Source organism: Trichosurus vulpecula, chromosome 3 (assembly GCF_011100635.1).
Source record: "Trichosurus vulpecula isolate mTriVul1 chromosome 3, mTriVul1.pri, whole genome shotgun sequence".
NCBI classification, from domain to species: Eukaryota; Metazoa; Chordata; class Mammalia; order Diprotodontia; family Phalangeridae; genus Trichosurus; species Trichosurus vulpecula.
In genome coordinates, this window is record NC_050575.1 from 101,025,434 (window position 1) to 101,050,386 (window position 24,953).

General features: G+C 40.9%; 1 protein-coding gene across 1 annotated transcript in view; it reads right to left on the minus strand.

Annotated features, from left to right (window-relative positions):
* Nucleotides 1-15,120, minus strand: part of GGT7 (gamma-glutamyltransferase 7) — a 38,142-nt gene extending 23,022 nt beyond the window's left edge. Inside the window, exon 1 of the mRNA XM_036751132.1 lies at nucleotides 14,952-15,120. Coding sequence (XP_036607027.1) covers nucleotides 14,952-15,120 — 169 coding nt within the window. The remainder of the gene's footprint in view (nucleotides 1-14,951) is intronic.
* Between the last annotated feature and the right edge of the window lie 9,833 nt (nucleotides 15,121-24,953).

Below are 24,953 nucleotides of genomic sequence, written 5' to 3' on the forward strand. Positions count from 1 at the left end.
CTATCTGTGTGACCCTGGGCAAGTCACTTAACCTTGTTGCCTTAAAAAGAAATAAGCAAAGTGGTTGTGTCCTGGGGAATATCAATCTTCTTTCCTCCCCCATCTCTTTAAAAATGGAGGTGTTGAAGTCAGTGGAGAAATCACTTTGTATCTTGGCTTGAAAGATAAGCTTTATTAATGATAAGCATGTTATTGTTGTTGAGTTGTTTTTCAGTTGTGTCTGACTCATCGTGACCCCCTTATTGGGTTTTTCTTGGCAAAGATACTGGAATAGTTTGCCATTCCCTTCTCCAGCTCATTTTACAGACGAGGAAATCGAGACAGATAGGATTAAGTGACTTGCCTAGAGTCACACAGCTAGTAAGTGTCTGAGGCTGGATTTGAATTCAAAAAGAGGTCTGTCTTCCTGTCTCCGGGTCTAGCTGCCTTTTAAGCATGTTAAGCTCTGTTTATATGTATTTTAGAAACAGAAGAAACATAAATTGGTATATCAAGCAGGTGAACTAAGTGGTTTTGCAAAATAGTCAATGCTTATCACACATTTTCTGCTTCTGCTATGCTTACAATATCTGCATATTCAATTTGGCCAGTAGGAAAATCCTACTCAGAGGATGGGGCCTATCACTATCAGTCAGCTGACTCATTAGCCCTTGCCTTTACAGGCATATTCCACAAAAGTGGCATGAATGGTACCAACAAAAGGATAAAAAAAAATTGGAAATGACCCACTGGCTATTGCCACAGACTTTGGGAGGACCATAAGACTTCATCTCCCCAGTCGCCTAGTGAAGACATTAGCCAGCAGTCGCTGGCCTGTGTGGTACCTTGCCTTGAGACCTGACTGACCCCAAGCTTCCAGACTGAGGCAAACTGAAGCCCAGAGGAAGGCTTCACAGGAATCACAGCCAAAGACTGTTTGAGAAAGCCCAATCTTACCATGTGACATGGGTAGTGTGCTTGCCTTATTGATGGTTTTCATATGAATGATTTGAAGGTAAGTTCATTTGCCACAATAACAGAACCAAGACAAACTGGAAACAAGGAGGGCAGTTTTTGGAACAGAAAATAACCAGGGATACGGTATAAGACGAAGTCAGGTAGAGCAGACAGTTTTAATCTCCCAGATTGGGGGTGGAGGCACCCAGAAACACCAGACTCACAATTCATCCCTGTGATCCAATGAGATCAAGAAGTTGTTCTATGGACAGGGTCAAGTCACAGCAATGGTAAGCTAAGAGAAACTCAGAGTGAGGGAATTATGGGGTGATTTGGTGATTGCTTCCCAATTTTAGCAAATAAGCAAGGAGAACCACAGGCGTAGAAGTCAGTTTTGCAAGAATCCTTGGAGGGATTGGAAAAATGAGCTAAGACAGCCCCCAAAAAGGCTCAGACTCTGCATTCAAGGAGCATGTTTCTATTTTGCAAAGGGAAGTTAACAAGCAGCTGAACATAGCGGTGGGCACCTAAAATCCCAGCTATTTGGATGCTGAGGCTGGAGAATCTCCTGCACTCAGGAGTTCTGAGCTACAGTGGGTTAGAGCAGATGATGAGCCCTGAGAGTGCCACAAACCTTAGATTGGACTCCCAACTCAGAATATTAAAACTAATCCTGGTCGACTGGGCAAAGTAAGAGTTGACAGGGCTTGGGCTGCCCTCTAAAAATTGTAATCTGAAAATAATATTACCACCCTAGCGCCTCTCCAGTTGTGGAATTTTCCTACATTAGCTTACCATTCTTTCCCTGACAGCAGCAGAAACAGGGTTGGAAGTTTATACCACAGTATGAGATCCAAAGCTGGAGAATGTAATGATCTTTACTCTGTATGAGAGTTGTACAGGAGGCCATAGTTGTCAAGCCTCTCTTTGCCTTCTCCAATATTACTTTGTATTTATTTCTGTATACATTGTTTCTCCCCAGTAGAATGGAAGTTCTCTGAAGGCTGTTTTTGTTTTTAATCACTAGACTCTAGTGACTAGAGCCTAGTATGGTGCCTGGTAAATAATAGGTGCTTAATTAATGGAATGAATAAAATGAATGAGTCAATGAGGGATGTCTTTGGAAATCCATGGGATCACTCCTGCTTCTATTAATGTGGAATAGAGTTCTGCAGGAGCAACCATCCCTGAGGTTTTAATGCAACGATTTAATTACCTTTTTCTTTAATATTCCATTTTAGATATTTGGGAATTAGTTTTGATTGTCAGATTTAGTTATTGTAGTATGCTGCTATGATATTGTGTGTTAAGGATTGTTTGTTTACATGTTAAAATAGAGGCCAATATCTTAAATTCTGCAGAGTATTTAACATGATGGATAGGTGTCCACAATGTTGACCAGCTGATTAGCATGGGCACTGTAAACATCCACATGGCCAACCTAAGTGGAATGACACCAACTCGGTTCCATTTTCCACTACTGCTTGTATTCTACGGGGGCCTTGAGCCACTGCCAGGTCCTAAAAGATCTAATGAGTCACTTCCAGTATTGGGATTTCTCTATGGTATTCAGGAAACAGTATTTGCTGTTGGGAAAGATAATGAGAAGAAAACTTAATGAGCACTGAGTCAGGAAAACCTGGGTTCAAGCCCTACCTTTGGCACATAATGGCTGTGTGACGCTGGGCAAGTCCCTTTGCATCTCTGCTCTAGGAAATTCTCTAAGACTATATAAACTGCAGAGAAGGTACAGACCTGAATTGTTAGAGAGAATTTCCCCACCTGGGAGTTCTTTCTAACAACGATATCAAGGTCCAGTCCCTATCCCCATCCCTACTAAATGTCAGATACTATGCTAGGCACAAGGGATACAAAGACAAAAAAAAAACCCCATAGATGGTTCTGAGAGGACCAGAGGCAAAAAAGTAGTACTTCAGATAAAAGTGCTTGAGACCCAAAGAATTCTGAGAGGACCAGAGTGAAAGCAGCCTGTCAGAGGCAAAAGTACTGACTGACAGCTGCTGTGTATCACTGAATGCATAACGGTCACTTCTCATGTAGACCAGACAAGTAGGGATAGGTGAAGGATTGTTGGTTCTCCACGTGGCAATTGCAAACACTTAAAATGCCTATGTCTAAAGAAAAGGGAGAATGTGAAGGATACCCATGTCCACAATTCAGAAGGCTAAGTTTATTTGTGTATGTAATACTTAGGATCGATTGGTACTGCTATATTCATCATGTTATGTTTGATTATTTTACTTTCCAATGTTCCTGATGGTCCATAGTGATGGACGATTATAAGGGAGGAAGGCATAAGGTACATAAGGTAAATGAGTATACAATTGGCCCAGGGCTTTTCACATCCAGTCAGCTATTGGTTTGTTTGTTTTTTTGTTTGTTTTGTTTTGTTTTTTGCAGGGGGGAAGGCAGGGTAATTGGGGTTAAGTGACTTGCCCCAGGTCACACAGCTAGTGAGTGTGTCAAATGTCTGACACCGGATTTGAACTCAAGTCCTCCTGACTCCAGGGCCGGTGCTCTACTCACTGCACCACCTAGCTGCCCCTACTGCTTTGGTTATAACATTTAAATACTCAACTTGCCTGATGGAGCAACCTAAACAGAGTCAGCCGGGTGGGACAACAGACCACTGGACCTGGAGTCAGGAAGACCTAATAATAGCTAGCATTTATATAGCACCTACTGTGTGCCAGGTATTGTACAAAATGTTTTACAAATACTATCTCATTTTATTCTTACAGTCACCTTAGAAACCAGGTGCTATTATTATCCCCCTTTATCGATGAAGAAACTGAGGCAAACAGAGGTTAAGTGACTTGCCCAAGGTCACACAGCTAGTAAATATGTGAGGCTGGATTTGAATTCAGTTCTTCTAGACTTCAAGTCCTGTGCTCTAGCCGCTGTGCCACCTAGCTGTACCAAGCTGTTCAGTCAGTGGTCATTGGCCTGTCTGGCTCTACTCAGGCTGATGGGCAAATGGAAGTTCAAGATTCCTACCTGAGAACTGCCTGATAACTCATCCAGTCATATGGGAGAGCACCCAACTTTACTAAGCCACAAAAATGGTACCCTTCCTATACCGATAACTTTCTAATAACATCTGAACAACACACATACGTACACATGCATGCACACACACACATGCTTTGCTATACCTATGCTCTTTTTAATGCCAGTACTCCATTCAATGATAGATTATAAATCAGAGGCTCATAGAATTAGCGTCAAAAAGAACCTCAGAAGTCATCAAATCCAACCTGTTCATTTTGCAAATGAGGAAACTGAGTCCCACAAAGGTTAAGTGTCTTGCCCAAGGTCACTCAGTAAGTGGAGGAGCTAGGTTTTGAGCCTAGATCCTTATCCATGGCTTGCCCATCCTAGTTCTTCTCCATGACCTCCTTGATAATAATAACTGATATTTTTACATAGCACTTTGTTTGCAAAGCTTTTATGTATATTATTTCATCTTTCACAGGGGTCCACCCAACATGCTGGGGGCCTTATTCTAGATATCTTGCACTGTGTGGATACCAGTGGAGCATAAGAGCTGGTCCTTTGTCATCACCTTGCTCTTGTTATGTGACCAGGCCACCTTTTTTTTGTTTTTCTTTTTTCCATATAGTTCTCTTATGATATCCTTTATATCACTTCTCCTGCACAGTTCTTGGTCAGTAATGCTTCATATACTGCTCATACCCATCATGTTCCTCTCTGTTGACCTTTGGGTGCCCCTCCACTTTAATTCTTCAGAAACTGTGGCAAACTAGATTTAGTCATACAGCATCACTGGAAAAATACTGCTGTTAAAAAGATGTGCCGATATCTCAGAGGGAAGCTTCAAGTACTTAAACACACTATCATCTCCCAAAGGCAATACAGCCCATTCTCCTTCCCTTGTCCAACTCTGAACTCATTTCATTGTCCATACATGGCACCTGTACATGCTATGTGAACAGATCACTAAGACTGTCCATCTAAATGTATATCATAATTTAAACAATGAGCATTCATCACTAACTTGGCTTTTCCTGTGTGGATAATTAAGCTGAACTCTTTGGCATGACTATGGAGCTTATTTAGGAAACTGCAATGTTCCAGGCTTTGATGAAAGCAGAAGATGTCACTTGCACATGGGAGCATTTGAGAGACCTCACTATCCATGGGGAATCCAACTTTGATTTAGACTTTGTGCTGAACATGCTCCACGATTCTGGCAAACACCTTTGGTGCACAAACATATCCCTGTTTTATGCCTCTTTTGATGGCAATAATTAGAAGGTCATACAGCAAAGTGATCCCTGTTAAATCATTCAAGCATATATATGTATGTATATATTTTCAAGTCCCTCATAAATGCTTTGGGGATTTGAAGGCAAAACTTGTTTGCTTTCAATGGCAGAGATCTACGAGTTAACAAACCAAAACAATTGGGATTTTAGAAGCTTCAAGTTTCTTTAAACCAGTATATGTAGACTATGTTGGAAGCTGTGATAGAAAATCACAAAGAACTTGGTGGAGTCAACGAGAACTTCTATATCTCATTCTTTGCCTCAATGTATCTTCAGAGTGTGTGTTCAAGATACATAACCATGGAATATTTAGGTTAAACAGATGCAACTTTGCACCAGGGAGCAGATTAGGAGTGTTAAAAGTTGAGTAATTTCCCAAATGCAATCCATCCTACTCTCTTCCTCCCATTCCAGGCAAATCCATTTCCCATTTGTAGTGCCTCTCCCAGATATGCACTAATATACTAGTTTAATGGACCTACCTGTCACAATCTGGACATTAAGAATTTTTTCATCCATTGAGTTTTTCCTGCATGGATTTTTAGTATGATCACTTTTGAAAAATCCTAAATCTCATTGAAGAGGCCCTGTGATATTCTAGAACTTAATGTGATCAGCCCAAGGTCATCTACGAAAAAGGAACATCTGGGGGACTTCACCATCTATCAAGAAATCTTCCATTTGAACTTTGCACAAGATATCCTCTATGCCAGTGGCAAATAACTTTGATATGCATGAATTGATGTGTTATTTAATATCAGTAATCAAGAGGATGATTGGATATTGTTATCTCTGTGTTTGTATTTAACAAAGTATCATGCATGATACAAACAGGAAGTAAAATGGATGAATTTTGTTACATGAAAATAAAAAGTTTTTGCACAAACAACACCAATGCAACCAAAATTAGAAGGAAAGCAAGAAACTGACACAGAATTATTACAGCAAATTTCTCTGATAAAGGACTCATTTCTCAAATATATAGGGAACTAAGTCAAATTTATAAAAATAAGAGGCATTTCCCAATTGATAAATTGTCAAAGGATAGGAATGTAGGCAGTTTTCAGAAGACACTAAAACTCTCTATAGTCATATGAAGAAATGCTCTAAAACACTATTGATTAGACAAGTGCAAGTTAAAGCAACTCTAAGGTACCATCTCATACCTATCAGATTGGCTAACATGACAGAAAAGGAAAAAGACAGATGTTGGAGAGGATATGGAGAAGTAGAGACACTAATGTATTATTGGTGGAGTCATGAACCATTCCAAAGAACAAATTGCCCAAAGGACTATAAAACTATGGGTACCCTTTGATCCAGCAATAACACTACTAGGTCAGTATTTCAAAGATATCAAAGAAAAGGGCAAAGAAATTATTTGTATAAAAAATATTTATGTCTTTTTGTGGGACATCAATTGGGGAGTGGCTGAACAAGTGGTGGTATATGATTGTGATGGAATACTATTGTGCTCTAAGAAATCAAGAGCAGGGTTGTTTCAGAAAAACCTGGAAAGACTTATATCAACTGGCAAAGTGAAGGGAGCAGAACCAGGAGAAGATTGTATACAGTAACTTAGCTATTTAGATCAAGACAATGATCCCATATAATTCCAAAGGACCCATGATGAAAAAATACTATTTACAAAGAGAGAGAGAGAGAGAGAGAGAGAGAGAGAGAGAGAGAGAGAGAGAGAGAGAGAGAGAGAGAGAGAGAGAGAGAGAAGAGAAAGAGAACTGATAAATTCTGAGTGCGGGTTGAAGCATACTTTTTTCAGTTTCTTTATTTTTCTTGCTTTTTGTATGTTTTTTGGCAACATGACTAACATGGAAATATTTTGCATGGCTTCACATGTATAATTGATATCATATTGCTTGCCTTCTCAGTGGTGGGGTGGGAGCAAGAGGGAGGGAAGAGATTTTGGAACTAAATTTTTGGATTTTGAACACTTATTTATGTCCTTTCCTGTCTCAATTTTGTAACTTTAAAAAGTGATCTTTGATACCTGTACCTCATTTTAAACATTGTAGAATAAACCTAATAAGTTGTAGTTTTATGGAAAACCCACAGCCTCAATATGTTTAATAGGGATTACTCCCTGACAGGCATTTCAGATTGGTGAACAGAAAATTCTAAATTCCTTTAACCTCCCAAAGTCATATTATCATTCATTTAAAAAGACAGAGAGGAGGTGGTACTTAGACATTAACTCTTACTGAGATGGCTTTAAAACAAATATTCCTGTATCACAATTCTCTCAAACCTTGGACAAGTTTTCCTGTCCCACCAAAATGCGTAGTATTAAATTTCCCATACTTTTGATGAAATGGAACTCAAAATTTTTAAAATGAATTTTAAAAATAAAAAATTGTAATTGGGAAATATTTAACAAAATAAATAAAAATAAAATTTAAAAACAAAAACAAAGTATCATGTATTATCCTAACATGTGTGTGAGAAAAAGAATTGGAAACAAACTGTATGCCTATCATTTGGAAAGTGGTTGAAAAAAATGGGATATGTGAATGTAATAGATCAAAAAACTGGAATGTAAGAGGGAGCCTATCAACTGGGGAATGGACTGAACAAATTTTGTTATGTAAATGTGATGGAATGCTTTTGTGTCATAAGAAATGAGGACTGGGTTCAGAGAAACCTGTGAAGACTTCTATAAACTGAAGCAAAAGTGAAATGCCTAGTACAACAATTTATCCAATAATGATATTGTAAAGACAAACAACTTTTGAAAATTTAAGAACTTTGACCAATGCCATGACCAGTCATGATTCCAGAAGACTGATGATGAACTATGCTCCCCACTTCCTGACAGAGAAATGACAGATACAGAATTAGATGCACATTTTTGAACATGAACAATGTTGGAATTTGTTTTACTTAACTACATATATAAGAGATTTTCTTTTTCTTTCTTTTTCTTTTAAATTAGGTGGAAGATGGGATGGAAAGTAAATGCTTGTTAATTTAAAAATAAAATAAACTGAATGTAATCAAATATTATTGCTCCATAGGAAATAACAAATATTAATAATTCAGAGAATCTTGGGAATATTCAAATGAACTGATGCCTAGTGAAATAAGCAGAACCAAGAGAACAAATTACATGATGATGACAATAATGTGAAGGAAAACAACCCTGGAAGATTTTAGAATACTAATCAATGCATGACCAGTAATGACTTCAGAAGCCTGATGAAGCATGCCTCCCACTTCTTGGCAGAAAGGTGATGGATGAGAATGAGGCACACATTTCCAGACATGGCCAAAGTGTTGATTTGTTTTGCTTAAGTACACTTATTTGTCAGAAGGGAAGACTTCTTTTGGAGTGGGTGGGTGGAGTGAGTTGGTGGGAAATGAAAGAGACAAAAAAAAAAAAAGGAAGAAGAGAGCATATCTTGGAGAGACTTCTTACTGCAAGAGGCTTTAAGGTTCTCTTAATGAGTCAAATCTCTCTCTCTCTCTCTCTCTCTCTCTCTCTCTCTCTCTCTCTCTCTCTCTCTCTCTCTTTCTCTCTCTCTCTAGTAACCAACAAACAATACCATTGTACGGTAGCTTATATTTTCTCCATGTTTCAGTCAAATGTGTAATTATAAAAATGTGGTCTGATGTAGAGAATCCTTTAGAAAAAGCATGCCCTTTCCCTTTTTATTTCTACCAAGAATATCTTTGATATATATGTACATCATTAACATAAATTAAAGATGTCAAAGTAAGCACGTGTCTGTTGTTCATATGCTCTCAATAGTTTTTTTGGTGTGTATTAATATCAAACATGAAGCAGTGAGGTGGTGCAGTAGATAGAATGCCAGGACGACTTGAATTCAAATGTAGCCTCAGACACTGTGTGACCCTGGACAAGTAACTTAACTTCTGTTTTCATCAGTTCCCTCACCTATAAAATGAGGACTATAATAGCACCTACTTCCCAGGGATGTTATGAGGTTCACATGAGGTAATAATTAAAAAGTGATTAGCACAGTGCCTGGTATATAGTAAGCGCTATATAAATGTTAGTTATTTTTATTATTATAATATGTGCTTTTTTTTTTGAGACTAGGTCTCATCATGTCACCCAGGCAAGAAGTGCGGTGGACAATCATAGGCTTATCCAACACAAGAGCTTTAAACTGCTCCCTTTTTGACCTGGGTAGGTTTGCCTCTCTGTAGGCATCCTGGTGACCCCACACTCCTGTTGGCCCACCACATTGGTGCCAGACTTAGTGCAGACACCTAATCAGCTTAGCCATACTATGGCTGAACTCAAGCAATCCACCAGCCTCTGCTTCCCTAGTAGAAGGGATTACAAGTATATGCTACTACACATGGCTCTACATTATTATTTTTTCCATTCTTTTAGTATCTCTCTGAGATATCTTGTTAAGGAATCCCTTGATGTTGTGTTGCCTAGAGTACAGGGTGTTCCTAAAGTCTGGACACATAGGCAAAAATGTATATTTTCAAGAAATGAAATGATTGATATTTTCAACAACATTTTATTTAATTGGAATATTAACAAATAACATCTTCAATGTGATTCCCATCATTTGTGATGCAAAGGATGATGCGCTTTGCAAGATTCATGTGAACTCGATGCAATAACTCAGTAACTCCACATTGCTGACCATTTTAGCACATTCACTCTTGGAATATGAATATGAAATCATGTGATGTTGTTGAAGATGTTATTTGTTAATATTCCAATTAAAATGTTGTTGAAAATAGCAATCATTTCATTTCTTAAAATATGCATTTTTGCCTATGTGTCCAGACTTTAGGAACACCCTGTACAGCTTTCCTTGGTGTGTGCGTGGTCTGGTCTGATTTACTCTTGCCAAGTTCATTTTCCTAACAGCCATTTCTGCTTCTCCACATCATACTTCAGGGACAGAGGCATTAGAGTCCAAATGTAGCTGTTCCTTTGACGTTGATGATGAAAATAGATCAGTACAGAAATGTGGACAAATTTATCACATTTTCCATCTATTTGTTTCATCCTTCATCCATCATTTGCGTCTCCTGCCAACCTTTCTATAGCAGGACAAAATTTTTAAAATCCTAATAGCTTACACTTAGATGGCACTTCGTAGCTCCCAAACTGCTTTAAATATGTTCTCTCCTTTGAGCCTCACAACAACCCTGAGAGAGAGCTTCTCTACATATTCTTAGGCCCCTCTTAGAGATGAGGAAGTTAACGCTCAGAGAAGGAACATCCATAGCAGAGCCAAGATGGAAACCCAGATGTCCCTATCCAGATCTCTTTACCCTGCACCACAGAGAAAAAGCGTATGGTGTAGTGGGAAGAGCCCTGGGTCAAAAGTCTAGGTTCGGACACTAAATCATGTGACCTTGAGCAAGCTCCTTCTCTCAGAACCTCAGTTTCATCTTTTATAAAATGACGAGTATATAGATTCCAGATGAATCACAGGAGGGGAGAGAGGTTATGGAGGGAGAATCTGGTGGGCCTCCAGATTACCTTCTGTGTGGAAAAAGTTTGTTATGGTTTCTCAGGGTAAGCATATCACAAATCTGTATGAATTTCCTCACAGAACTGTGTGGAGAAGAAAAAGCAGGGAAAACGGAAAAGTGTTTTCTCCTTAGAAGTAAACAGGCAGCCAATAGTATTTCCTGTTACTGAGAAACATCTTGATGGAAGCTGCCTGAAAAAGGACTTTTGGTGGAAAATTGTCCTGAAGCCCCTAAATAGACCATTCAGGTATTCAGGTAACTGAGTTCAAAAAAGATTTTCTGCTTGTACTTCCTTCTGTATACTGTGTCACCTTTCAGACTGTCATTACTGTGCTGTTCACCTTTACTGGCTTGGTAAAATTACCCCTTCAAATCCGTCAGTGGAAGAAGTCAGTGTTTCCATGACTGGGTCAATATGGATAGGGTACAGTGCATCTCTGATAGCCTTCAAAACTCTGCTTAAAATTAGCCCCTCTTGCCCTATCAGGGTGCCCACCTGGCACCATCACTGTGGGTATATGGCACGATATGAGCCTCTTGTTCACTCACTCAGTAAGCATTCACTAGTCACCAGTCGAGAGGACAAGGCCATGTACAAAGTCCTATAGGATTATAGAAGTGCAGAGCCCAGATCCTGCCTTGAAAGACTTTATAACCTCATTCTCCTTGATGTTCTGGAATTGTTCTGAACATTCATGTTTATTCTCTACCCCAGAGCTAGGGCACTCTGACTAGGATGCCCTCAAAGGCAGGGACTATTTCTTTCCCCTTGGACTCAGGACTCCTTGAGGGCAGGGCCATGTCTTCCCTTTAGAAAAAGGGGGAACCCCTAAAGATGGGGACCATATCTTCCCCTAGCCTACAGAGGGTATTGCCCTGGACTCTGGGGAACAAAGCCTGAGAACCAGGGATCTAATAGGATCTAATAACCAGGGAGGCAAGTTCTGGACTATAGTCCCCTGACCCCCAATATCCAAGGTTGACACCCAATTTAGAGGTTTTTTTACATTAGGCCATCTATGCCTCACTAATTCCTGGCCAGGAGATTTAGACTTGTTAGCTATCATGCAAAATACATGCACTACAACTTGAGTCTCCATCCTGAAGCTCCCCTAAAGGCCTGGGAACCAAGGGGACCATTCTGCTTAGACACCAGAGCATCTTGAGGGAACCAGCTCCCTAATATTCAGGAGAAGAGAGGTCAGAGGTTGGTGCTGACTTTCTTTCTCTGTCTTTTGGCACCACCCACATGGCTGCTTGGCTCTGAAAACCTCCTTCCTCTCTCATTCACAGAATCAGAAATTCTCAGAGTTAGATGAGACCTCAGAGGCTCCCTAGTCCAATTCTTTCCTGAAAAATAATTTTCTCTACATCGTGACCAACAGGTGCTCCCAGGGCAGACTGTTCACTTGTGAACAACTCTAACTATTAGAATGTTCTTCCTTTATGTTAAACCTTAAATCTGCTTCTCTGCAATTTTCAACTGTTGCTGCTCCTAGTTTTGCCTTCTGAGGATAAGAAGAACAGGTCTGATCCCACTTCCACATGACAGCCCTTCAAATACTTGGAGATAGTTATCATGTCTCCCCTCCCACCCACCAAAGTCTTCTCTCCTCCGGGATAAACATTTCCAGTTCCTTCAATAGATTTTCATATGGCCTTTCACCCATTCTAGTTGTCCTCTTGCCGATGGTCTCTAGTTTATGAATGCCCTTAAAATATGGCACCCAGAACTAAACACAATCCCCTAGATGTGGTCTGACTAGGGTAGGGGATGGTAGGACTATCACCTTCCTAAGTCGGGTGGTCTCTCTCTCTCTCTCTTACTCTCTCTCTCTCTGTCTCTCTCTTCTCTCTCTTTTGGCAAGGCAATCAGGGTTAAGTGACTTGCCCAGGGTCACACAGCCTAGTGTTAAGTGTACGAAGCTGGATTTGAACTCAGATCTTCTAGGCTCCAGGGCCAGTGCTCTAACCACTGGACCACCTAGCTTCCCCTACTCTGCCTCTCTTAATGCAGCTTAAAATCATATTATCCATCTTTTTGCACCACAATGTCACAATGAACTTGCAACCCATTCAAACCCCTGAAACTTTCAGGCACCCTATTTCCACCTGAAGCTCTTCCTTCAATCCAACACATTCAGTAGGTAAGACTCCTGGGAAGAATGTCTGAGTCTGGAAATTCAGGTACTGACTCCCAACCTCCTAGCCCTTTGCAGGGCTGGCACCCTGACCTCCTTCCTACAAGCCGTAAGAGGCAGGGTGGAGGAGTGACTGGTTTGAGATTTGGTTTTGAAAGCAACACTAACATCTACTGGTGGGAAAGGTATAGACTGAGGGGGGGCCACCTAACCCAGGTCTCCTGCCTAAAGGGATAAATATAGACCTGAGAGAACTTTCGGACTTGAGAAAGGGAGCAGGAGCAGAGAAGGTCTGGAAGTGGTGATCCAACAGGCAGAGATGAGAATATAAGAGGCTGGAGACTCAGGACCCTGGGGACCAGAGTTGTTGTGGGCAAGGATCAAAAAACTGGGCAGCGAAGGACTGGAACTGGAGAGGCTCAGAGGGTCTTGGGTCAGAAAGGCTAAGGTAGAAGAAGCTGGGCAATCAGTGACACAGTGGGCTAGGTATCTAGGGACTCAAGGGGCTTGGGATTATAAGGCCGGGGTCAGGAGCCCAGACTTGGTGACAGAGATGGAGAGGATGGGGTGGAGGTGGCTGGGAGAGCAAAGTTGATGCTTGAAGAGCCAGCACTGGGAAGGTTGAGACAGATCAGGCTAGAGATTCAGGAACACACAGAGGGCTGGGAATGACAGGCATGGGGACTAGAAAACTGAAACCGGGAAGGTTGAAACTGAGAGAACTTAAATTGGAAGGTTAAGACAGAAGAGCTTGGGATGTGAAAGTTTGTGTTTGAAGCGCAGGAACTGGGGAAGCTGGGACAGAGTAGAAGAAGGAATGAAGGATGCAAAGATCTGGAGGTAGGGACAAGGGGGAAGAAACGGGAACAGGAGGGCCCAGTGAGGCTTACCAGGTCAGGAGGGGGGTGCAAGTGGGTCCCAAAGGAAGGCCTTCTACTGGAAGGATGCCCCACAGACAGGAAGTGATGCTTTTGATTAAGGGGCCATAGGAAATGGGAGAAGAATGGAGAGAGAGCTGGGCTATATGGAAAGGTAGAGGAGACCCGAGAAAGGGCTACTAGGACAGAGAGTGCCCTTTTTTTCTTCCCAGATCTCCCAGCTTCCTTGAGGTCCTCTTTATGCTTTCCTAGCCCTGTACCCCCTTAAGTTTCATGGGAATAGGAGAAACCTGTCTAGTGATTAGTCCTGTGTTGGAGGAGCAGGAGAGTTCAGGGACCTGCTTCTTTCTGAACCCCAAGACAGGCACTGGATATTGGAATGACTATGGGAACCCATTAGATAACTATGTTGATTTCATTCAAAATAATTGGCTGAAGAAAAAAAATGGGAGACAGTCTGGGGAAGAGGGTGCTAGGCTGCCCATGGAATGCTGAGGAATCCAGAGAGGAAAGAACACTCCAAGGACTTTGAGAGGTCATTGAATGCATCCCCCTGTTTTCCAGAAAGCCACTGGAGACCTATGAGAACCCAATTCATTTCCCCTTTCCTTCAAGATACCCTATTCCGTTTCCCCCCACCTCCACGCACAACCTGCTGTCAAATTTTCCCAGACCTAATTTTCCCAGACCTTATTTTCTCCTGCTACAGTTCTGGTCCCTTCCTTCCTCCCCTTGCCCTGCTCTGTCCTGGGGTATGGGAAAAATCTGGGCACTCTCCTCGATCTATCTCTGACGGCAGAAATATACTTCTTGCCTCAGCAACCCCCCCCCCCCAAACGTTGCAATTCTTTGCTCTTGGATCCGTAATAGAAGTGTGGAAGCAGGGGGATGGGAGGAGATGTGGGGAGGAGGAGGGGAAGGGAGATGGGAGGGTTGAATCAGAGGGAGACAGGGAAGGGATGCGGATAGGGGATGGAGGGCAGATCGAGGATGGGGATGGAAGCAGAGAGGATGAAGGAGAAGCCGAGAGGAAGGGACACAGAGGTACAGGAGGGAGAGAGAGGGTTAGAGAAGGGAGATGGTGGGAGGATGGATGGAACCAGGCAAGGGATGCAGAGATGGGCCCGTGGTGCTGCAGTCGGTCCAGGTCAAACGCGGTGGGTCGTGGTCAGTCCCAGCTCCGCGGGGCCCTCCCTCACCTGTGTCTGGGTCCCCCAAGAACGCGTCCTCGTCCTTGCGGCAGCGCAGCGGGACGGCAGGAGCCGGCTCATCCTCCGGCAGCCGCGGGAAGCTCGTGATGCTCATGTAGTCCACCGGCGAGTACGCGCCCAAGGCGCTCTCCTGGCTCGCCTCCTTCTCCGCCGCCATCCTCACCCTAATCTGCCCCAGCAGCGCAGCGGCGGAAGTGACTGCGGGGCCTGGGAGAGGGGGTGGGGGATGGGGATGGGGAGCGGGATGGGGAGCAGAGAGGGGGCGGGGCTTGTGGCCTGGGGGCGGAGCCTGAGGCCTTGTAATTGGGGGCACTAAGGTAGGTGCCCCCACTTAAGTGGGGCTGTGTCCCAGATTGACCCTGAGTCTGAGTGGCTGTCATGTTCTAGAAAGAGCCATGGAGTTGGAGGAGGAAGGACAGTGTAGAGGAAGAGATGGAAGAGGCAACCAATGACTCTCAGGAGGCTTTTTGATCCCAGAAGGCACCCAAGTAGATCATGCTTCTTTCTCCATCAGTTCCTCGCAGTTACACCCAATACCCATTCTTCTTTCATCTCTGTTTCTCACTCATTGGAAGCCCTTTATAATTGACAGCCATTAGCATTCATGTTTTCCTCCCTATCCCCTTCAGATCTCCATTCTCATCTTTATCCCTAGGCCCAACCCCAATCCTAGTCCCATCTCCAAACCTATCTCCGTAACTTTTTCCTCATCCTCCAACCCCGTCCCCTGTCCTCATACCTATCTCTACCCCCTTTGCCATTCCCATCCTCATCTATCTTTCTATCCTCCATCTCAATCCTGTCCTGGAACATAGACCTAGAGCTGCAAGGGATCTTAGAAGTCATCTTCTGCAACTCACTCATTTGACAGGTGAGAAAACTAGGGCACAGAGAGATTAATCAACTTGCCCAAAGTCATATATGTAGTAAGCAGAAGAGGCAGCATTTAAACCCAGGTCTTCTGACTCATTATTCAGTGCTCTTCTCATTACACAATGCTTCCAGCCTTCTTTCATTCCTAATCTGCAATTGCAGCCCCATCCTAATTCCCATCCCCATTCTTGGCATAACATCTAAATTAATAAAGGAAAAATTAACTGAATTTCAAAAACATCTAGTAACACAATAATACTAGGAGACTTTAATCTTCTTCTCCCAGAATTGGGCAAATATAACAGAAAGCTAAACAAAAGGGAAAATATAGAATTGAACAAGGTGTTGGGGAATTTAGAACTAACAGAAGATGGCATATTGTGAATGGGATCACTAGATAGTATATACTTATGTTTATTAAATTATATTATTGCCATGACATTTTGAAAAATAGACCATTTATTAGGGAGCAAAGAAATTGCAAATACAAAAAAAAAAAACAAGAAATACTAAATACATCCTTTACAGAATATAATGAAATTTAAATAGTATTCAATTTAGAGAACACAGACAAAAGATGGAACCTAAATGTAAACTTAAAAATGAAATCCTGACCTAAATGATCAAAGAACAAATCATAGAAACAATTAATAATGCAAAAGAAAAAAAATGAGAAAACATACCAAATTTCTGGGATATAGCTAAAATTAAAAATTATATCCCTATAAACATACATTCTCACCACAACACATTTGAAACGTGGTCATCTAGCCTTTATTGAAGTCTACCTGTGGAGAACTCATTCTCTCTCAAGGCAGCTCATTCCACTTTTGGATAGCTCTCATAGTTAGGAAATATTCCCTTATATCAGGTCTAAAGTATCCTCTGTAGTTCATACTCATCACCCCTAGTTCTGCCCACAGGAGCTAAAGAAAACGAATCTAGTTCCCTTTCTACATGTCAGTATTTCAAGTATCCCAAGACAAAGATCATATTTGCTCTGATTCTTCTTTCTTCTAAACTCCTTCTCTAAATTCCTTCAACAGACCCTCCTATGGCACTTACTTGAAGACCTTCACCATTCTGGTTGTGCTCCTATGGAAATTTTCTAATTTATCAATGCCCTTCCTAAAATATGGTATCTAGAGCTAAACACAATGCTTCACACATAGTATGACCAGGGCTAAAGATTGTGGAATCTCCTCATTACTGGAAGCTATGTTTCTTTTGAGACAGTCCGAGATCAAATTAGTTTTTTTGATTATCATATCATACTGTTGACTCATTGAGCTTGTGGTCCACTAAAAACACCAGATACTTTGCAGACAAATTACTTGTTGTCTAATATTTTATTAGACTGTAGGCAATGGCTGCCCATCTTGTACTTAAGAAGTTGATTTTTTAAACTCAAATGTAAGACTTTACATTCGCCTCTGTTAAATGTCATCTTATTAGATTCTATTAGGTTCTAAGAGCCCATCAAGATATTTTTGGATCTTGACTCTGTCATTCAGTATATCAGCTATCGCTCCCAGTTTGGTGGCATGTGTAATTTTGATGAGAATCTTCCTGTGCCTTTATCTGAGACATTGATTTGGGGGGTGGGGGAAGAAGGAACCCAGATATGTGATTTCATTGTTATAGGAAGCTTTGAGTGAGGAACTTCCTTTACCAAGGCAGATAGACCTAAGCTCTGCTCTCTAGTCTTAGAGAGTTGGTTGGTGGACATTGTGTGACTCACCCAGGGGTTAAGTGACTTGCCATCTGCTGACTGTATGTATCACAAGAGGGACTGGATGTGAATTTTCTGTACTATGAAGTTGGCTTAATGTCCATTATACCAGGTAGTCTCTAAAGTCACTGAAAAATAGGTTAAATAGCACAGGGCCAAATATAGATTCCTGCAGTGTTCCACTGGAGAGTGCCTTCCAAGTTCACATGGAATGGAATACTATTGTGTTGAAAGAAATGATGAAGGGATGATTCCAGAGAAACCTGGGAAGATTTGTATGAACTGCTGTTAAGTGAAGTGAGTAGAACCAGAATTTATGTAGTAAGAACAATATTACAAAGATAATCAACTTTAAAAGACTTAGTAACTCTGATCAAGATAATGACCAACCATAATTCCAAAGGGCTTAGGATAAAACATGCTTCAGATAGATTTAGACTGCAGATTGAAGCATATTTTCTTCTATTTCTCTTATTTTTTTTCTTGGAACATGGCTAATATGGAAATATGTTTTCTATATCTATACATATACATAATGGATTTTATTTTTCTTGCCTTTTCTTTTTTTGACAGTGAATTGCTAGCCTTTAATTAAAGAAATATTTTTTCTTCTGAAATATGCTAAGGATCTTTCTTTTTGTCACTATAGGGAACTCCCTTACCCCAAAGGGGCTAGCCCATCTGTGATTTAGTAGGTAAGTCCTTAAAGCTAATAAAAATGAAGTGACTTCTTCTGGCTCCCAGCTAGTCAGTGTCAGAGGTGAGATTATAACCTGGTTGTTCCCAACTACAAGCCCAAGGCTCCACTCACTATACCGCACTGCCTGTTTTTGAAATAAAGTTTTAAATTTTAACCAGGGCTTAAATTTCACTTCAAAAGATGGCCCAGGATCTCCCCTTCAATAACTATTTTTACATCAGGCAATTCCTTGTGGTGTACAGAAAGAAAAAGGGAAATAAATTGCATCCTTCCAGAGTGAGTGAAGCATCTTTTCATGCTTCTCTTTATTCTTGTGTCTGAAAGTCAAATTTTCTATTGACCCCTGGTCTTTTCACTGAGAAAGCTTGAAAGTCCTCTATTTTATTGAAAATCCATATTTTGCCTTGGAGCATGATACTCAGTTTTGCTGGGTAGGTGATTCTTGGTTTTAATCCTAGCTCCATTGACCTCTGGAATATCATATTCCAAGCCCTTCGATCCCTTAATGTAGAAGCTGCTAGATCTTGTATTATCCTGATTGTGTTTCCACAATACTCAAATTATTTCTTTCTGGCTACTTGCAGTATTTTCTCCTTGATCTGGGAGCTCTGGAATTTGGCTATAATATTCCTAGAAGTCTTCTTTTTGGGATCTTTTTGCGGAGGTGATCAGTGGATTCTTTCGATTTCTATTTTACCCTCTGGCTCTAGAATATCAGGGCAGTTCTCCTCGATAATTTCTCAAAAGATGATATCTAGGCTCTTTTTTTGATCATGGCTTTTAGGTAGTCCAATAATTTTTAAATTATCTGTCCTGGATCTGTTTTTCAGGTCAGTGGTTTTTCCAAGGAGATATTTCACATTGTCTTCCATTTTTTCATTCCTTTGGTTCTGTTTTATAATATCTTGATTTCTCATAAAGTCACTAGCTTCCACTTGCTCCAATCTAATTTTTAAGGTAGTATTTCCTTCAGTGGTCTTTTGGACCTCCTTTTCCATTTGCCTAATTCTGCCTTTCAAGGCATTCTTCTCCTCATTGGCTTTTTGGAGCTCTTTTGCCATTTGAGTTAGTCTATTTTTAAGGTGTTATTTTCTTCGGTATTTTTTGGGTCTCCTTTAGCCAGCAATTGACTTGTTTTTCATGGTTTTCTCACATCACTCTCATTTCTCTTCCCAATTTTTCCTCTCCTCTAACCAGCTTTTCCAAATCCTTTTTGAGCTCTTCCATGGCCTGAGCCCAATTCATATTTTTCTTGGAGGCTTTTGATGTAGGCTCTTTGACTTTGTTGACTTCTGGCTGTATGTTTTGGTCTTCTTTGTCACCAAAGAAAGATTCCAAAGTCTGAGTCTGAATCTGAGTCCATTTTTGCTGCCTGGCCATGTTCCCAGCCAACTTACTTGACCCTTGAGTTTTTCGTTGGGGTATGACTGCTTGTAGAGTATAGAGTACTTTGTCCCAAGCTTGAGGGGTTGTGCTGTTGTTTTCAGAGCTATTTCTTTTTTTTTTTTATAAATTTCTTTATTTATTTTTAGTTTACCACACACGGTTCTACATAGTCTTGAGTTCCAGTTTTTCTCCCCTCCCACCCCCCTCCCTCCCCAATACGGCATGAAGTCTCATATAACTGTCATGTATAACTTCGCATTGAATTAATTTATGCACTAGTCAAGTCGTGGAGAAGAACCTTGACCAATGGAATGAATCATGAGAAAGAAGAAACAGAACCAAAAAAAAAAAACCAAAAACAAAAACAAAAGAGAAGCAGAAAAAGCGAGCATGTAGTGTGCCTCAGTCTGTATTCAAACTTCGCAGTTCTTTGTCTCGATGAAGATAGTATTCTTTCAGAGCTATTTCTACACAGCAAGCTCTGCCACAGCAGCTCTACTTCTCCCCCAAGAACTGCTAACCTGGACCAGACTCAGATCTAAGCTGGCTCTGCACTCCCGCTCAGATCTGCCACTTAATTCCTCCCACCAGGTGGGCCTGGAGCCAGATGCAATTGCAGCTGTAGCTCTGTAAGCAGCCTCAGAGCTGCACCACCTCCGCTGCCCCAGGGTGGTGGCCAAACTGTGTACTCCTTTCACTCTGTCCCCCTGCAGCTTTTCCCACTAACCTTCTCTGTTGTCTTTGGTGTTTGTGGGTTGAGAAGTCTGGTAACTGCCACAGCTCACTAATTCAGGGTGCCAGGGTCTGTTGCACCTGGCTCCTGGTCTGGTTCATGCAGGCGTGGCTCATGCTGGGCTCTGCTCCACTCTATTCCCAGTTCCCTGCGATACACCTTTCCCCACGGCCATCTAGGCTGTCCTGGGCTGGAGCCCTGCTTCCCTCTGCTATTTTGTGGGTTCTGCAGTTCTAGAATTTATTCAGAGCCATTTTTATAGGTGTTTTGAGGGTCCTGGCAGAGAGCTTTAGACAAGTCCCTGCTTTCCCTTTACTTGCCTTTTCAATGGGTAGGGGAGGGGAAAAGGAGAATTTGAAACTGAAAATAAAGTAAAATTGAATTAACAAAAAACCAAAACAAATTCACACGGCACCATAGCCTGCCTGTTTAACCAGTTCTGAACCTAGCATCTAGCATGTAATTGTAGGGCTAGAGTCAACACAAGATCAGGGTTTTTTGTTTGGTTTTTTTTGAGTGTCAAATTTTCTCTCTCCTTTTAGCCCCTCCCCCACCCAGTGAGGAGGCAAGCAATATAATATCAATTATACACGTAAAATCATGAAAAATATATTTCCATATTAGCCATGTTACCCAAAAAGGCAAGAAAAATAAAGTGAAAAAATTATACTTCAATTGGCCCTCAGAATTCATCAGTTCTCTCTCTGGAGGTGACTCGCATTTTTCATCATGGGTCCTATGAAATCATCTTGAATTATTGTCTTGATCAGCATGGCTAAGTTTTTCATAGTTGATCACTGTTACAATATTGCTGTTATTGTGCACAATGTTCTTCTGGTTCTGCTCACTTTACTTTGCATCAGTTCATATAAGTCTTCCCAAGTTTTTCTGAAACCATCTCCTGTGTAATTTCTTAGAGCCCAATAGTATTCCATCACAACCATATACCGCCACTGTTTAGCCATTCTCCAATTGATGGGCATCCCCTCAATGTACAATTCTTTGCCACCACAAAAAGAGTTTCTATAAATATTGTTTCCCTTTTCTTTGATTTCTTTGGGATACAGTTCTAGTAGTGATGTTGCTGGGTCAAAGGGTATGTACAGTTTTATAGCCCTTAGGGCATAGTTCCAAATTGAGCTCCAGAAAGGCTGAATCACATGTTGAATCAACAGTATATTAGCATCTTGTTTCTCCACTTCCCCTCCAGCATTTGTCTTTTTCCTTTTCTGACATATCAGCCAATCTGATAGGTATGAGGTGTTACCTCAGAGTTGTTTTAATTTGCATTTCTCTAATCAATAGTGATTTAAGGCATTTTTTTCCATAAGACTATAGATAGTTTTAGTTTCTCCTTCTGAAACTGTTTATTCATATCCTTTGACCAACTATCAATTGGGTAATTGCTTATTTTTTAAATAAATTTTACTCAGTTACCTACATATTTGAGAAATAAAGACTTTATCAAAGAAATGTCATAAAAATTCCTTACCAATCTCTTGTTCTCCTTCTAATTTTGGCTGCATTGATTTTGATTGTGAAAAGCTTCTTAATTTCATATAATCAAAATTATCCATTATACTTCTTACGATCTTCACTGTGTCTTATTTAGCCACAAACTCTTCCCTTATCCATAGATCTGACAGGTAAAATTTTCCATGCTTCCCTAATTTGCTTATGATATCATCTTTTATGTTTAAATATGTACTGATTTTGACCTTATCTTGGCATATGATACAAGGGGTTGATCTCTGCCGAGTTTCTGCCAAACTACTTTCCAGTTTCCCAACAATTTTTGTCAAATAGTGAGTTCTTGCCCCAAAAGCTTGGATCTTTGGGTTTATCAAACACTATATTATTGTGGTCACTTACTACTGTGTACCTAACCTATTCCACAGGATCAGTGCCTTTGAGACCACACCTTTCACCTCTAGTAGCCAACCCAGCTCTTGAACCTCAAATACCAGGCCCCTTACCTCTAGAACCCAGCATAAGACCATAGACTCTGGCACCAAACATTTTGCTGTCTTTACCTCAACTACAAATAAGACCTCTGAAACCAGGATCTAATCTTTCTCCTTCCCCAATGCTTGAAAGTGAACTCATTCTATCTTCTGCCATTTGTAGGGCTCTGGAGGGGTGGAAATCCTAGTTCTTCATTCCTATCCTATGACTGGCAAATTTCCACCTTTTATTCTCTTTATCTAGTGATATGGGTTAGCCAGCCTACATGAACACCTCAATGCCATTCCCCATTCTCTCAGCTCTATGTCCATACCAAGTCCCCAAACAGTTCTGTGTTCTTCCATTGTATACTCTGGAAACCCTGTTCAAACATAAACAAACTTCCCTTCCTTTCCTCCTATACTCCTTCCATCTTCTGGCACTTCTGTATCTTTTTAGAAAATATCTCATCTTTGTCTATCTTAGGGGTGGGCAACCTGTAGCCTTGAGGCCATAGGTAGCCCTTTAAGTCCTCAAATGTGGCCCTTTGACTGAATCCAAACTCCACAGAAGAAATCACCCTAATAAAAGAATTTGTTCTGTAAAACTCGGACTCAGTCAAAGGGCTGCACCCAAGGACCTAGAAGACCTTGAGGCCGCATGTTCCCCACCCCTGGTCTATCTTCTCTATCACTGGATACGTCTACTTTTATATCTCCCAAGAGAAGGAATGGGAATGTTTTTTGTTCTCCTCTGTCACTTCCAGCTCCTCCTTCTGCTGCCATTACTCTTTTAAGGTTCACCTTATCCAACTGTATTATCCTACCTAGATCTTGGTGGCAGTTACCTATCAGCCCCAAGGTGATCCTCTTTTCTTAAATTCAATACCTGATTCATAGTTTTTCTTTCTATCCCAACCTCTGCCCTTATATTTGGAGACTTTAATATACATTCTGATATTCCCTCAAATATCCCAACCTCTAATTCATCAACCTCCTTGAGTTTCATGACATTCACATTGACTCCACTTCAACCAAACATGGACACAGTCATACACTGAACTCACCATCACCCACAAGGATTCCATTTCTATGATCAAGAACTCTGAAATTCCTCCATCTGATCATCACCTCCTACCCTTCCACCTCTCCTTGTGCCTCACTTTTAAACCTCTTCTGTAGCCTCACTTTGTCTCCCAGTCCCTTCATCTCTCAATGCTTTTCCAGGCCATCACTACTGCTTTGGCTTCACTTTTCCCCTTCCCAATCCTGACCTTATAATGAACCAGTACAATGATACTCTATACTCTCTGCTAGAATTTCTTGCCCTCTTGTTCTATCATTCATGCCTTGCCAAGTCCCAGCCCCAGACTGACCCTATCATTCTACCTGATCTTACTCATCTGCTGCTGAATTGCTGGAGGAAGTCAAACTGTGTTGCCTGTGTCTACTACAAATTTAAGTTAGTTAAACTCAATTAAGTACTCATTGCTTCAAGACTATCCTTTGCTCTTCTTTGATTGACTATTGTGCTTCTTATAACTTCTATTCCGAACCTTTTTTTCTCTCTTCAAGCTACGCTCTCGCCTCCTCAGCAGAGAACCTCATTTCATATTTAGAAAAGAGAGGCCATTTGCTTTGAGTTTCCTCTTTTCCCCTCTCCTATATCTCATAACTGCTTGATGTTATCCCTAGAATAATATCCCCAGAAAATAAAATCCCCCAGAGAATCTTTTGCGCTGATCTCTGATGAAAAGGTGGTTCTTCTCACAAGGGTCAGCACCTTTATTTGTACTGTTCCAGTTCCATCCCCTCCCATCTTTTCCAGCAGCTTGCGCTCTCTAATTTTCAATCTATCCCTATCTATTTACTGGCTCATTCCCTACCTACAAACAGGCCCAAGTCTCCCCCATCCTTAAAAAAAAAACTCTCCCTGGATCCTACCACATCCTCAAGCTATCGCATTATATCTCTCCTCCTTTTCGCCACTAAACTATTTTATTTATTTTTAATTTAGTATTTTATTTTCCCCCAGTTACATGTAAAAACAAATTTTTAAATTTGTTTTTTATTCTTAGTTTACAACACTCAGTTCCACAAGTTTTTGAGTTCCAAATTCCAAGGTGGCATGTAATCTAATATGGGTTCTACATATACCTTCACATTAAACTTATTTACACAATAGTTAAGTTGTAAAGCATCATAACCAATGGAATGAATCATGAGAAAGAAGAATCAAAACCAAAAAAGAAGGAAAAAAAAAGAGAGCAAATAGTTTGCCTCAATCTGCATCCAGACTCCATAATTCTTTCTCTGGATGTGAATAGCTTTTTCCATTATGAGTCTTTTGGAGCTATCTTTGAACCTTGCATTGCTGAGAAGAGCCAAGTCTATCAAAGTTAGTCATCACAGGTACCGCGTGTCTGTAATCGCGAATAATATTCTCCTGTTTCTGCTCCTCCCACTCAGCATCAGGTCACATTAAGTCTTTCCAGATTATTATGAAGTCCATCTGCTTCTCATTTCTTATAGCACAATAGTATTCCATTACATTCATATGCCACAACTTATTTAAAAACAATTTTTAACATTCATTTTTAAAACTTTGGGGTCCAAATTCTCT